This window comes from Littorina saxatilis, linkage group LG2, assembly GCF_037325665.1.
Source record: "Littorina saxatilis isolate snail1 linkage group LG2, US_GU_Lsax_2.0, whole genome shotgun sequence".
NCBI classification, from domain to species: domain Eukaryota; kingdom Metazoa; phylum Mollusca; class Gastropoda; order Littorinimorpha; family Littorinidae; genus Littorina; species Littorina saxatilis.
The window spans coordinates 40,635,192-40,650,950 of NC_090246.1; the positions used below are offsets into that span (position 1 = coordinate 40,635,192).

A 15,759-nucleotide genomic window follows, 5' to 3' on the forward strand; every position below is an offset into this window, starting at 1 on the left:
ATTATCTATATCTCTATTCTTTTTAACTCTCTGAACGTGTTTTTAATCCAAACATATCATATCTATATGTTTTTGGAATCAGGAATGGACAAGGAATAAGATGAAATTGTTTTTAAATCGATTTCGGAAATTTAATTTTTTAATTTTCAGAGCTTGTTTTTAATCCGAATATAACATAATTATATGTTTTAGGAATCAGAAAATGATGAAGAATACGATAAACGTTTTATAAAAAAATAATTTTAATTACAATTTTCAGATTTTTAATGACCAAAGTCATTAATTAAATTTTAAGCCTCCAAGCTGAAATGCAGTACCAAAGTCCGGCCTTCGTCGAAGATTGCTTTGCCAAAATTTCAATCAATTTTATTGAAAAATGAGGGTGTGACAGTGCCGCTTCAACTTTTACAAAATGCCGGATATGCAGACGTCATCAGACATTTATCGAAAAAATAAAAATAAAAAGTCCGGGGATATCATTCCCAGGAACTCTCATGTCAAATTTCATAAAGATCGGTCCAGTAAGACACACACACACCACAACCCTCGTCTCGATTCCCCCCTCTATGTTAAAACATTTAGTCAAAACTTGACTAAATGTAAAAAACAGTAAATCAGCAAATATATATCTTTTTAAATCATGTTTTTTATCATGTGTAAAAAAAAGTGTAAAAAGCTGACTACAAACGTTTTTCTAAGTTGCTTTCTTGTTTTTTTCTTTTTCTTTATGTGTGTGTTGTTAATGTTATTGTTAGATTTAGCAGAAATATGAAAGTTGCATACCAGCCAAATTTACCACAGCTTTATTCATAAATAATCAAAACCATTATATTTCATTTCTATTTCCAAATGAAAACAAAAAGATTTTCAGATTTCCTGATCCTAGAATTGTTTACAGGTGATCTTTTTGCTTTTGATTCAGAAGAGTTGCAGAGTTGCATCCCTTGTACTATTGTCATAGCTGCCAATCTCTGTGAAGCCCAAATACAGTCGTTTCGGTTGTAACGTAACCGGTTGTAACGTAGATCGGTTATAACGTACACTTTATTTTTTCCGGCCAGAGGTGTTCTTATTTATCACTAAAAATGAATCAGTTATAACGTAACCGGTTATAACGTAGATCGATTATAACATATATATTTGTTGTTCTCACGCCAGAAAAAGAACCGGTTAGAAAGTATGCTAACCAACTGATTGATTAACAAACTTAAAAAAATTACAAACTTTGAAGGCCATTTTCTCGAAATTGCCTTTTTTGTTTTAGCAAGATCTAGATGTGGCACTTTTCAGCACGTGTACGGGGCAACGTCATCAAATCTATGTTTTACGTCACGCGTTCGCCAAGATCTGCAGTCTTGGTGGGAGCAAAACAACGTATAATTTGGAACAATGCAGAAAAAAGTGAGTCACGGGTGACACAATACCTACACGTGTGCGTAAAGGTCTTTGCTACAAGTTCGATCATCTAGAACACTGTAACGTTCATGCTGCAATTATTTTTCTTACCTGGATCCTCTCTCTCTTTCTCTCTCACACACACCTAACACCACTGAGCAACACCCGTAATAAACAGCACAAACTAACGACACAAGAACACTTGCCATGCATCAGTAGTCGCAATATCTACCCGGTACCCAACCCTCACACACACACAAACCACTGACGAACACCCGTAATAAACAGTTCAAACTAACGACACACTCTCTCTCTCTGTCTGATTAGGCCACAAAAAAAAAATTGTCTGTTTAGGGTAACATGACCAAAAAAAGTAGGGTCGGTAGGTAGGTAAAGTTTTTTTTTTTTTTTTTTTTTTTGGTGTAAATGCTATGTTGGCTGAACATTCACTTCTTATCTTTGATGAATACATGTTTCAAAACTAACGTATAAATAAAACAGAGAGAAAGGGAGAGAAAGAAACGCCAAATGTCTCTTTTTAGCATTTTTACCTTTTTTTTTTTTTTAAAATCAAAAAAATGTTTTTGGGTCGGCGCCAAATCGATAGGGTCGGTCGGGTTACCCTAAACAGACAATTTTTTTTTTTGGCCTTATGAAAAGTTTAATGATATGACCAATATGACGTATACATGCAACAAAAAACAAACTTATTTGACCACATTTGACCATATTAACGTTAAAGGCATATGTACTCGATGACTATACACGCTAATTGCTTTACCAACAGCTGGAGACATGCTAAATTAAGTTCCCTGCAAAATATTGTGGTCTAGGACCCCTTCAATGTTGAGATATGTTAATTTTCATTTTGATCTGGATCGTCCTATTTATAAATTTGGAAACACATGTAACGTTGATGCAAGGGAGCTAACACCGCGGCTTTGTTGACATCCTCACTTTTTCAGAGGCTAGAACAAGCTGTAATGCATGTATTATGGTCTGCGCATGGTGACATATCGTCATTATATGGTCTTATGGTGCGTTTGACATCGATTATGGGCAAACTACACTTTGTAAACACGGGAGCGCGTACATATGCCTTTAAAAAGGGGGGAAACCGGTTATAACGTATTGTTTCCTCTTATCTACGTTATAACCGATCTAACCGGTTATAACGTAGACCAGTTATAATGTATAAACAAGAAGGGCAAAGCCCATACGACTCACATGCTTGACCTAAACCTAGCAATGACATCATACACTAAGAACTGCTTTACACATTTTTCCTACCAAAATACATGTGACCTTGACCCAAGGTCAAGGTCATCCAAGGTCATGCAACACAAAGCTGTTAATTCAAGACATAGGAAGTACAATGGTGCTTATTGGCTCTTTCTACCATGAGATATGGTCACTTTTAGTGGTTCACTACCTTATTTTGGTCACATTTCATAAGGGTCAAAGAGACCTTGACCTTGATCATATGTGACCAAATTTGTCTCATGATGAAAGCATAACATGTGCCCCACATAATTTTTAAGTTTGAAACAGTTATCTTCCATAGTTCAGGGTCAAGGTCACTTCAAAATATGTATACAATCCAACTTTGAAGAGCTCCTGTGACCTTGACCTTGAAGCAAGGTAAACCAAACTGGTATCAAAAGATGGGGCTTACTTTGCCCTATATATCATATATAGGTGAGGTATTCAATCTCAAAAACTTCAGAGAAAATGTGAAAAATGTGAAAAATAGCTGTTTTTTAGACAACATTTATGGCCCCTGCGACCTTGACCTTGAAGCAAGGTCAAGATGCTATGTATGTTTTTTGGGGCCTTGTCATCATACACCATCTTGCCAAATTTGGTACAAATAGACTGAATAGTGTCCAAGAAATATCCAACGTTAAAGTTTTCCGGACGGCCGGACGGACGGACGTCCGGACGGACGGACGGACGGACGGACGGACGGACGGACGACTCGGGTGAGTACATAGACTCACTTTTGCTTCGCATGTGAGTCAAAAACGGTTTCCCCTGAGCTACGTCATAACGGCCCAGACTGTAGTAGCATTTTGGAATTTTCACACAATTTCAGAGTAGCAATTGGTGTTTAAGAGTAGCACTAGTTAGCATTGTCTTGAATTGGAATCGCACAGATTTTTTAGAATAAATATGTTTAGTAACCTCATTTACGCCAGGGAACTTCTTAGTTCATGGGCTGAAACTCCCACATTCACTCATGTTAGTTCTTGTCCAAACTTAAGCATTATTAATTATTTTGATCAAAAACTGAGGGTGTGAGTGTGAAAAAAAAAGCTGGATATGACGTCATCAAAGACATTGATTTATCAAAAAAAGGAAAAAATATTCCGGGAATATTATCATCTGGAAGAATGTTTACGCAAATAATTTTTTCATCAAAAAAATAGATGTTTTATCACAAAAAATAATTGATTCATCACAAAATATTTATTCAAAAAAAAAATTATTAATCACAAAATGTAATACTTTTCTCCACAAAAAATGATGTTTCATCACAAAAAATACTATATTCCGCGTGCTGCCTTTTGTTGTGAATGCTCATGTTCGCCAGTCTCATATACATCCTCACACGCATCTTCAGCTTTATAGAGAAGAAACACTTCGGCAGGGCAGCTAGATCCGTGTTTACATCGATAGTAAACCTTCTTCCCGTCATAGGTTTTTGTAGCGACGGTGATGTACCAGGAATCCTTGGGAACATGATCGAGGGCTTCTGCAGAATCTTTAAACGTGTTTGTCCTCGCCCAATCTTTTCCCTCTCCTCGTCTTCTTTTCGGTGGAGGCTCTTCATTTTCATCTTCTTCAGACGAGTCCGTCAAACCGAACGTAATTGGAGCAATGGGTGTAAATTCCTCTCCCATCTTGGTTTTGCTTTTCTTGCCAAAGTTAATGCAGCAACTAACAGGCAAAAGCAAAATCAATATACAAGAAGCGATAGAAAACTGATCAGTATCACGAAGTAGTGAGTCCAGTTCAGTCCAGTGAGTGAGTAGTGAGTCCAGTTCAGTCTCATACAAAGAAAGAAAACAAGCTCAGGGAAGATTATCACACACATTGGAACGACAAGCACTCAATCATACATTTTTGTGAATGTTTTATTTTATCTGTTGATTTGAGTATCTTTTCGATTAAACAGTACTTCTTTTGACGAACTAAATTTGTTTTAGAAGATAGTTATTTTATTGATAATTGATTTTTTCTTTTGATTTAACATCTTTTTTTTTGACAGTTCAAATTTCTTGTGATAATGTAAATATTTCGTGATGAAACCATTATTTCTTGTGAAAATTGCATTATTTTTTGTGATAAAAGATCGGCCCAGTAGTTTCATCGGTATCGATCTACACGCACACACACACATACACCACGACCCTTGACTCGATTCCCCGTCTATGTTAAAACACTTAGTGAAAACTCAACTATTTAGATGTGAAAAGAAAACCATGAAGATGAACAGTGAAATTTGCAGATTCAAGTTAAGTTTAAAACAAACCAAGAAATAACCAAAATAGATCGAAAAATATCAAATTCTACCGATGTCGCTTAGCATCACGTGACTTTCAGTTTCACTAGTTTAACTTTCAGCAAAACGCTACAGGAACTTCACCCGTGGGGATTCCCTGTATACAGGGAAAACGCCTACAGGAACTCCACCCACAGGGAATCGCCCTTTTTTGGTCGACATAGATCCCTTCCGCGTAGTAATAGTGGGACTCACTCACTTAGTAGGGCACTAGTACTAGTAGTACTTACTACTTAGTGGCCTCGCACTCGCAGCCCATAAGTTGTTATAAATTATACGCACTGGCTATACGCTCTGGCTATCCAGGTTTCCCAATTGCTATGTTTTCGGCCGATTTATGTGGAGCACGTGATGCGCACAAAAAATATTGGCGGTTTAGAAGTGTCGTCTGCGCAATGATCGCGGCGGCTTTCTTGACCATCAAGGACGACCACGCACGTTGTGAGACGTCATTCGTTAGACCTCAATACCATGGGTGAAAGCTATGAAAATCAAATTGACTGAAAATTTTTTGAGGCAGGGGTCCAGGGGCCGCCCAGGCCCTGGCGGGGTACGGGGCAGGGCCCCGTTAGGGGGTCCAGGGGGGCAACGCCCCCCGGCCGAAAACGAATTTTTGCATTATACATTGTGATTTTGTGGCCTTTCCTGGCAAAAAAATACACTTTTTGTCACTATCATGCAGGTCAAAAAAATACCTTCAGATTCTAATGATATGGTAAAAAGGGTAAACAAAATCAAAACAATTCACAGAAGTAATCATTTTTCTTTTGTATCTTTTCACACTTGCATCTTCCAACACAACGACACAATTGATAACAATTAACATTGACAACAGCCAATTACTAAATGAAATAGAAACTGAACAACTGAAATAAAAGTTCGAAATATTTAATTATAAGAAGCAAACATTGCCAGACAGGCATTGAAATAAATGATGAAACAGAATGTCACACATGCAAACAGCATGATGTAGCACTGCACAAAGTAGCAACTAAGCAGTAGCATCTCTTATAGTGCAAAGTTCTCAAGGAAAAGCACTTGAGTTTCAAGCACCAAACTTATCACACACAGTTTTAGTTTCATGAACTCCAACCAGTCCCATCGCCATTTGTTGGCTAGACCAGCATCAATAAGATCTGTCCATGCGTTTTCCGTCAAAACCGGCATCTTTGTCGCAGAAATCGTGTCACCACTTCGTAATGCCTGCCAAAACGCGAGAACTTTTTTTTTATCGTGATGCAGAGCGAATCCGAAAGCGAAGAAACCTCACCTACGGGGTTTACCGCATAGCAGTTCGAAAACGCGTTCCGCTTAAAAATAAAAAATAAAAAATAAAACAAATAAATTTTTTTTTTTTTTTTTTTTTTTTTAATAAAAATTGCGGATTGACGGAATTTCCGTCAGACTTATTTTCAGATTGACGGATTTCAGTCAATTGACGGGCTACTTTCACCCATGCAATACGCACTCGGAGTGTATACAGGGGTCAGAATCTTGTATACACTCTGGCGTTAGCTTCCGGTCGCGAAGCAAATTTGTCATTCGACACCACTTTGCGATAGGAACGCCGAGTTGATTATAAGAGTACAAAGAAACAAAAACACGGCCTTTGTCTTTGCTAAAATGTAGAATACATTCTCGAGATGTACTTAAAAGACCAGACCGCATCAACACTCAGAGCATCATTCGACACCATTTTGCGAAGGAACGCTTCACTATCGATTCATGGTATCAAAGCCGGTACGCTGTGATTGTGAACAAACACAGACAAAAACAAACACACACACACGAAACTGATGCTTCACGACAGTTTATTGTCGGAGTTTGGAACACACTTGGAGTGTGTATCGACCTAGAAACGGTTGTATTCTACGTGAATGTACATTATTTGCCAACCCTCGACAAAAAAGAGATAGCGGAAGTCCATACGTCACTGATTTTTCATTGGTTACTTCCTAACAACTTATTAGGGGGCCTTTCATTGGCTACAGATTTGTAACAGAGCTTTTCATTGTCGGAGTGTATACAGACCCATCGATCCTGTATACACTCGGAGTGCGTAGGCCTATACACTACAGTATAGCTTTTGCCTAAATTATAATGTTAACCTCGAAGAAAGATCGTTTGAATAAAAGTCGGACAACTGAACATTGCAATATTTATATATAATTATGTATAACAATATTGGCGCTACAGATCACGTGAAAGCGACACTCTTAGTCTTATCTCTAACTCTAATACTAGTTAACACCAATAGACTAAACACCAAACACCAAAAGTAAAACAGTGACACGAACTTGCACTTGCAGAGATAATTGCTGGAATAGAAGGCTCAATCAAATCAAATCAATGGAACCTAAACCATAAACGCTTGAAAAAGGATACCAGCACCAAGGTTTGGACAGCTTTTTTTTCTTTCGGCCCATTTTGGTAATAGAATGAGAAGAAAACTCAAGACAATGATACGTTTCTCTATTTCTTTTAAAATGGCGTCTTTCTCGGGAAACAGGAACTGAGGGATCGATCATTTAAAATATGTAGTTCTTCTACTTTGACGTAAGTAGCGGCTTAAACATATTAGCAACAATAAGAACATGCTTTATAGACAGTAAAAGGTGGAAGAAAGGTACACAGCTTAGGAAATATACTTTATTAGGTATACCGATAACAAAGTCTTCTTTAAGATACGCAACAAGCACTTCTCCCCTTCAAATACTCCGCGTCTATTGGGTTAACTCACTGATCTTTAACCAATCAGAGCCGAGGAAACTTAGTACAAGGAAGTTGATTTCCTAGCAGACGATTTTCCTCGTCTAATTTCGTATGCACAACACATACATGTATGCAGCGGGGATGCACATTGAAATGGGTGGGGTCGGGTACCAAATGAAGAAGTAAAGACCTGTATCACACTTGGTAAGTACGCGATTTGTTGTTGAGGATGTTATGCTTGCTTGTTGCATTTTGAACAGCATTGCTGAAGACGATCTCATGGCATGCACTGGACCTGGTACTTTTCACTTGTCACTGTACTGTACGTGTAGCCCATGTGGATCACATCCCACCACATGATATAAGGCTATGTTGAACAGGATGTGATTTTTTTTCTTCCTGAAACCATTCCATGTGTGTTTTCAGCTGATCATTGCAAAACACCAGTGAAGGTTGCCTGATTAGGTACTTTTTTTTTAACTGCATATATATCATTATATGGCAATATCAGTTTCTTACTTTGTGTACTAAGCTTATACTGCTGTGCCTTGGTTTTTTTTTCTCCTTTTTTGGGTGTGTGTGTGCTGTGGGTTTCAATGGGTTGAGAAAAAAAATTGTGCTGGCATGCAGGAAGCAGGAAAAGTGCTTGAGGGGATTTGAAAGGTCAGGGAAAGGCCAGTAGACCAGGCAGCAGGAGAAGTATAAAACATGAAAAGGTAGAGGAAAGGCAGTCCCTTAACCTTTCTGTCACTGAGAGCGAGATGTTTGAGATCTCAATTGACCTCTCTCATGCATGCAGGGACAGCTTTTTGATCGATCGAGGCCATGCATTCCCATCTGCTAGCTCATCATTCGATCACTGACTTATAATGATTCGCTGACTGAAGTCATGCAGGTACACATGTATGCAAAACTGGACGGACTGCAGATCTAGCACTTGGAATAATCAGGTATGCATGTGTCCCATGCAGGGATCAAACCAGCATCTTAATAATAATTTTAGCGGTTAGTACATGTTCATATTCAAATGTTGAGAATCAACGTTATAGTGTTTCATTTGTCTTTTTTTGAGTGTCTGCACCACCACTGCTGTTTCACATGCTTAAGATAATAAAGTTAATTAGATTTGATTTCAACACCCCCCCCACACACACACACGCACACAAACACCTCTGTATATATATATGCACAATGTATATTCCTGATCCTGTCCTCTGTTCACAGAACCAGCTGCAGCTGCCTTCTAAGTAAGATGGATGGTGAATCAGAGTGCTCTCTAAGTCTTCTGGAGGACAACCAGTGGGTACTAGTTAAGTCAGTGGACCCAGAGGTCTTCCTGGACTACATGCGCCAGCATCAAGTCTTGTCCGAAGATGACAGTCAGAACATCCAGAATCAATTTGTCAATCCGACGAGGAGAGCAAGAATGCGTGAGTCAACGTTTTTTCTTGTAGTACAGTGGAACCCCCCTTGTACGACCTTCAAAAATCGGAGAAAATCAGGTCTTAAAAATGAAATGGAGGGAGTCTTAAAATGGAGGTAAATTTACAGAATTTATGAACAGAACATCTGAGAAAGGAGGATCTTAAAAAGGAGGAAGTCTTAAATTGGCGGGTCTTAAAAGGGGGGTTCCACAGAATGTACTTCGTAAGTGAAAAAAGGAACATCATTAATATTGTCACAAAGGTAAAGAGGTTGGAGTATGCCTGCATGAGAGGCGAGAGAGTTATGATAATTAACATTTAAAATATATTTTACCTTCTTGGATATGATGAAGATTCTCTGGTGATACTTTTTACCTGTCTTAAATAGTTGTCATTTTATAAGTGAAATGTATTCATAACTGCCTTTTCTTACACCAATCCGTATGTACTTTCATCTTGTGTTTGGTGTTGGTGTGTACGATGAACCCAAACCCCATATATATATATACCCTCATAGTGTGTGTGTGTGCATGCCCAGTTGGTTGTTTGCATGTATATATACAGTAGACTTCCACTATATCGCAGTTGATATATATGCACCAGTTGTTACCCCCCCCCCCCCCCCCACCTCTCTTTCTCTCTCTCTCTCTCTCTCTCTCTCTCTCTCTCTCTCCTATTTATTAATTAGTCCCCTCTCTGGGCGAGGGCTGGTTGAAAAAAAGCTCGTTGTATTGCTTATGCCATAACCCTCGAAAAAGAACATTTGATTTGATCTCTCTCTCTCTCTCTCTCTCTCTCTCTCTCTCTCTCTCTCTCTCTCTCTCTCTCTCTCTCTCTCTCTCTCTCTCTCTCTCTCTCTCTCTCGTCTTGTCACCTTGTTCTATTCTTGTTCTCAATAAGCAGTTACTGGTGCCTAGATTTGTAGCTGAAGAAACACCTGGCCAGAGCAATTATATGGACACAAGTCGTAAATCGGCATGCTTGACTGCACAGCAGACAAAAAACGATGGTCAACCACTAACCATGCTGCCTTAAAGGGGTGTCATGTTTGACTGATGTGCGATGGGGTGTGAAGTTTGAGGCGTGCTGTACAAGTCCACAAGAGAAAATGTGCTTCTTCACAAAGCAAAACTGGAACGGCTGACACATACCCCCCAAAAAACACAAAAAACAATTTTATTTTTTTTAGATTGGTCCTGTTTTTTTCGGGGTCCAAGAGGTCGTCGCGATATAGCCGAATTTGCTATTTAGCGGAAGTCCCCCGTATATATATGTATTTTTTAGGAGCAGACAAACCACACTCTTTCATCCATTGTTTGATTGTATGGACACTAACTTATCTTATTCTTATATCTGATACTAGATGATTACCCGCTTCGCCGGGTACCGGCTTCGCCGGGAAGAAGTAGAGCCGAATACCAGGCTGCGCCTGGGACCCGGCTCTGCTGGGTGTACGCCGGCTTTGCCGGCGCACGAAGGAAAGGAGATAAACGCGCAAAACACTGGAGACCTTCTAAAAATAGTAACGTGCAGTGACCTTCTAAAAATAGTAATGTAATAACGGGAATATGGATTGACGCCACACGGATGAAGGGAGATAATCGCGGCTGAAAACACTGGAGAAGATTACTGGTAGTGGATCCCGACAAAAACAAAAAACAAAAAAAAAACAAAAATCGGTTCAGCGCGCACAGCGCTGCGCGCTGAGAGCACGTGTTGAAATATCTCATCGATGAGGTTGTGTCCGGGGTGTAGCTGAATGCGGACTCCAAATTTGAAAAAGATCCACCGAGAACTTTGGCCGTGCATCGCGGACACACACACACACACAGACAGACACAAGTCGTATATGGGTGCGTCTCAGAAACTGAACCTTTTGTGTGTGCCATAATCAAATTAGCCCACAATTGAAACATACTGAATTTTAAATCATGATATTGGTATTTTTGAGAAGTAAAATGAATAAAGAAATAGTACAAACAAAACTGAGTATTTTGCATGATTATTATGAAGGTTGTTTTGCGAAAGAAATGATTAAATGCGTGAAAAATGGAGGTCTGATCTGTGACATGAACCATCAACTAGTTTTGTACCTCACTACAAGAATCGTTTAGAATGTCCAAGGACTGCTATTTTTGTTATGTGTGTTTGGTTTAAGTGTACTTGACAGTTGAAATGTTATTTTGTCCACAGAATTGTTTTTTTAAACGAAATTAATCGCTTGAAAGTTTGCCATCACTGTCGTAACATAGGTTTCCACACGCGTGCAACAGCAACAAGTCCTAAATTTGAACTTTAGAATTTGCATATTCATCTTCAACACGATCTTGACATGAAAGGGCATAGAAACTCTCTAAGTTAAATGTTATTTAAGTATTATTTTCTCAAAATTGCATCTGCAAACTAAGTTGAAAGTTGCGCAATATGACATGCTTCTTCAGAATTCAGTTACGATGGTGAACGGTTTTGCAAATAATGTTCAGAGTTTTGAAAGAAAGATTAGAACTATTTTGCGCGTAGTGACTTAGAGGTGCGGGTGACTACGCATGCGCAGTTACAGAGAGAAATAGTTCAGCTTCCAGCAGCGAAGAAAGATTTCGAGAATGTTTCCGAAGTCTGTGATTTTGTTACGACAGTGATCAACACCCAAGGTTCTTAAGAAAAGGTGAGTTTTTGCTGCTATGATATTCTATGAAGTGAAAAATTAGGCTAAACATTTGTTAATAATAGTTTTTCTTTCGATTTCACGTAGTCAAAACTTGACTAAATGTTTTAACATAGAGGGGGAATCGAAACGAGGGTCGTGGTGTATGTGTGTGTGTGTGTGTCTGTTTGTCTGTGCGTGTGTGTGTGTAGAGCGATTCAGACTAAACTACTTGACCGATCTTTATGAAATTTGACATGAGAGTTCCTAGGTATGATATCCCCGGACGTTTTTTTCTTTTTTTCGACAAATACTTTTGATGACGTCATATCCGGCTTTTTGTAAAAGTTGAGGCGGCACTGTCACACCCTCATTTTTCAATTAAATTGATTGAAATTTGTGTAAAGCAATCTTCGACGAAGGCCGGACTTCGGTATTGCATTTCAGCTTGGTGGCTTAAAAATTAATTAATGACTTTGGCCATTAAAAATCTGAAAATTGTAATAATTTTTTTTTTATATAAAACGATCCACATTTACGTTCATCTTATTTTACATCATTTCCTGATTCCAAAAACATATAAATATGTTATATTTGGATTAAAAACAAGCTCTGAAAATTAAAAATATAAAAAATTATGATCAAAATTAAATTTCCGAAATCCATTTAAAGGAACGGTAAGTGTCAATGTTTTCTTTAATTGTAAAAGTTGTATGTTCAATGGAATGGTAAGTCTGAACAAAATAATTACTTTATTTTGTTTTTAGCCAGTGAATGTGGATGCATCAAAATCTTGATAGACATTAAACAAATTCATGTTAGTGAAACTAGTACACATATTGCATCAATCTTTAGTTGAAATCGCAGGTACTTGCATGTTTCAGGTGCAAGAGATTCGACCTGATGAACTGGTGGTAACGTTCCTTCGAAGGAAACCGGAGGGGAACTACTATTGCTTTCCAGGGATCGATGATATTTCCTTAGTCCCTACATCTGATGCAACCATGATTCGTGACCCCACCTTCAATGCCAGGGGGCATTATTTCTTTTAAAATAAATTAATTAACTGCAAGTGGCAACTGTTCTATATGTAACCAATGCCTTTGGTTTATTGTCTTAACAATTGAATGAACCACTTTTGAACATTTGCATTCTTCATGTCAAACCTTATAATACATGTCTGGTTGTTCGTTTCCGAGTTATGTCGGTGATGAACTTTTCATTAATGTTTCTCTTTTTTGGGGCAAAGTTTGCTTGATTTTGTCCAGCTTTTTTTCTTTCTGTTCCTGTTTTAGTGTTTGGCATTTTACCTAAGAAGAATCTGGTTGCAAAATCAGCTTCATTTAGTAAAGTTTGTGGGAAAAAGCATAACCGTTTCTTTGTTACAAAAGTGATGTTTCCATGTTACATCGGTGACCATTTTGCATTCTTTTGGGATAACTTTCTAACATTTTGTCTTAGAGCAACAAATCTTTGTATATATATGCTATTGTGAAGGTTAAATGTCAATAAGACTGAATGAATGCCATGTATCAACATGTTCTGATCAGGATATCATTAATTAATTTTCATTTTTGTATTGAAATTTTGACGAATGCATGGAACTTTGAAAAAAACATTATTTTGTTGTTTGCATGTAGTCATTTCATATTGAACTCTATAATGGCTTGTGATTCAACAATAATAACTGAATAAAAGTCGTTTTTAGCCTTATAAATGCAGTTTTTTTGTCTTTTATTGTTTCCATGTTACACGGGTGATTTTGCACACATGCTCCAAATAATGCTCAATATATGGCAAACTAAAGGCAATGTTATATTTTTTCTTGTTTAAACTGAAAAGGTACACCCTGAGAAGTGTGTAAATAGTATTATCAACGTTTTCTGGGAAGATTTTACTTTTGGTGATAATGTCACAAACAGAGGACGAGATTCTGAGACGCACCCATATATATAGATATGTTGTTATATGTAGCTATGTAGAATAATGCTTACATTGCATGCATGATCAGCACTGCTGATTTTTTTCACACAGACAAAAAGTTTGAAAGCATCCTTCTAATGTTGGTTTTGGGTGATACTTGAATGCTGAATTTTTGTTCCTTCTCATTTCCAGGCTGTTTTCTGGGTATTCTTCGTACTAGAGGCCCTGACAACATTAAGATTTTCTTCAAACTGCTGGGTTGGGAGTACCCCCATGTTTACCGCGAGGTATTCAGACAGGAGCCTGGTCTGCCACCTGACAGTAAGTGGAATGTATATACCTGACACCTGTTTCTGGCTTGCGGTTTGGTTGGGTAAGGGGCAAGTTAAAATAGCCAGAGTGAAAGAATCATTTGGCAACCTACAGCAGTGGCCTGCACAAAGTTACGCAGAAGGGGTCTATTCAACCCAAAGTGGGTGCATTCCCTGTAGGTGTTTCTCCTGTATACAGGGATTGCCCCCGGGTGGAGTAATTCCAGGTCAAAAACAGATAGATCACAATCAATCTTGTTCTCTGCGCGAGACTGCCGTAAACTACTCAGTTCATTTTCATTTTGTTAAGACTTATAAGTACATTTTACTGCTATGCTGTTTTGATCAAAGGCATAACTATGCCTTACCTACCCAGCAGGAGCGTGCGTTAAACAGCTGACACTGACAGCAAAGCAATATCTTGGCTTGCTGCTGGAATGGTCATATCATATTGGCCGGTGTAGCTCGTTACAATAGGTTGACAGCAAAGCTTCTTATAGGGTTCATTAATTGTGACTTAAGTGCAATTGTCACCTTTTTTTGCATTTTGGATTGAATGTATGTGTTGGAACATTTTTATATCAACAAACTTTAGGTACACAATATGTAGATGAAGCAAAGTGTCATGGGACCTCCAACGAGATCCAAGAAAACCACTAGGAAATGCACTCAGGGGCATTTCTGGATACAGGAAAAACATAGATACAGGAAGTGCACCAACAAGAAATGTACCCACTTTGGGTCGAATCAGATCCCTACATTTTGCTGTTAAAATTACACAAATCATGCAATGCTGTGATTGTTTTACACACATTCTTGGTTAAAGCCTACAGGCAGGACAAAAAAATAGCTATCTGGGCAGGACAAAAAAATAGCTATCTGTCCTGTATCTGAACCAGCTGCTGACAGTGCAGGGGTCTGGACATGGAGCTGCTCAAAAAAAGAGCTGAAAAGTTTTTCTTACATTTTTTTCTGGGTTAAAGCCTACAGGCAAGGCAGAAAGATCTGTTGATTTCTTATGGCTTAAAATTAATTTACCAACAGAATAGATGAATCTGGCAACAGAGAGGCTTACCTCATCAACAGATTTTCCACCACGAAAAGGATTCTTTGAGCACGAAAAAAGATGATTTCAGCCACAGATAAGATGATTCAAGCACGTAAAGAGATGAAACTAGCAACAAACTACTCACCAACAAATCGGATGATACTAGCAATACTTCCTACAACATTAACTAAAAATAATCTACTAAACTGATACATTTTGTTTGTTAGATTTTCTATTTTGTTGTTGAATTAGCCTTTTCATTTTCAAGAACATAACACGATAGAGAAAGACAGAAATTGTACCCAGGGCTTTAGAAAGATCATTCTGATAGTGACAAATTTATTCGAAATAGCTTAACTTGTACAATCATATTCTTGTTCACTCACACATTAGGCCACACATAGTGCATGTACAGTACTAAGATTAAAGGTTTAAAAGTTCATCAAATTAAACCTGGAAAGTCACTGACGGACAAGCGCTGCTTTTGCCAACTTTGAGTCTGATTTCACATCCCAAAGAGTGCTTGCAAATGTTGCCCTTGAGAAATCCTGGGCAGTTGCACCTGAACTGGTCAGAGTCTGGGTCAATTGTGACCTTCCAGATGGCATGTCTACAGGCAGCAAAGTCATCAAAATCTGCCCATGAGGCAGATGGGTTCTTTTCTTCAACATCCCTGATGGCTGTAGCTAACTCCTTGTCTAAGGTTGAGGATGCGACGTAGATCAAGTTGCCTGCCT

The 15,759-nt window shown here is 38.3% G+C and overlaps 2 protein-coding genes across 6 annotated transcripts in view; one reads left to right on the plus strand and one right to left on the minus strand.

The window, feature by feature from the left end:
* The window catches only part of LOC138959004 (BUB3-interacting and GLEBS motif-containing protein ZNF207-like), a 31,021-nt gene extending 23,550 nt beyond the window's left edge, over positions 1–7,471 (minus strand). For both annotated transcript variants that reach the window (XM_070330362.1, XM_070330361.1), the window contains exon 1: positions 7,346–7,471. In XM_070330362.1, coding sequence (XP_070186463.1) covers positions 7,346–7,386 — 41 coding nt within the window. In that variant the 5' untranslated portion in view covers positions 7,387–7,471. The remainder of the gene's footprint in view (positions 1–7,345) is intronic.
* Positions 7,472–7,731: 260 nt separating this feature from the next.
* The window catches only part of LOC138958995 (caspase recruitment domain-containing protein 14-like), a 39,857-nt gene continuing 31,829 nt past the window's right edge, over positions 7,732–15,759 (plus strand). For 3 of the 4 annotated variants that reach the window (XM_070330343.1, XM_070330346.1, XM_070330345.1), the window contains exons 1-3: positions 7,732–7,876; positions 8,897–9,102; positions 13,856–13,984. In XM_070330343.1, the coding sequence (XP_070186444.1) occupies positions 8,925–9,102; positions 13,856–13,984 (307 nt within the window). In that variant the 5' untranslated portion in view covers positions 7,732–7,876; positions 8,897–8,924. Of the gene's footprint in view, positions 7,877–8,493; positions 8,623–8,896; positions 9,103–13,855; positions 13,985–15,759 lie in introns of those variants that run through there. The other variant, XM_070330344.1, reaches the window with a different exon arrangement.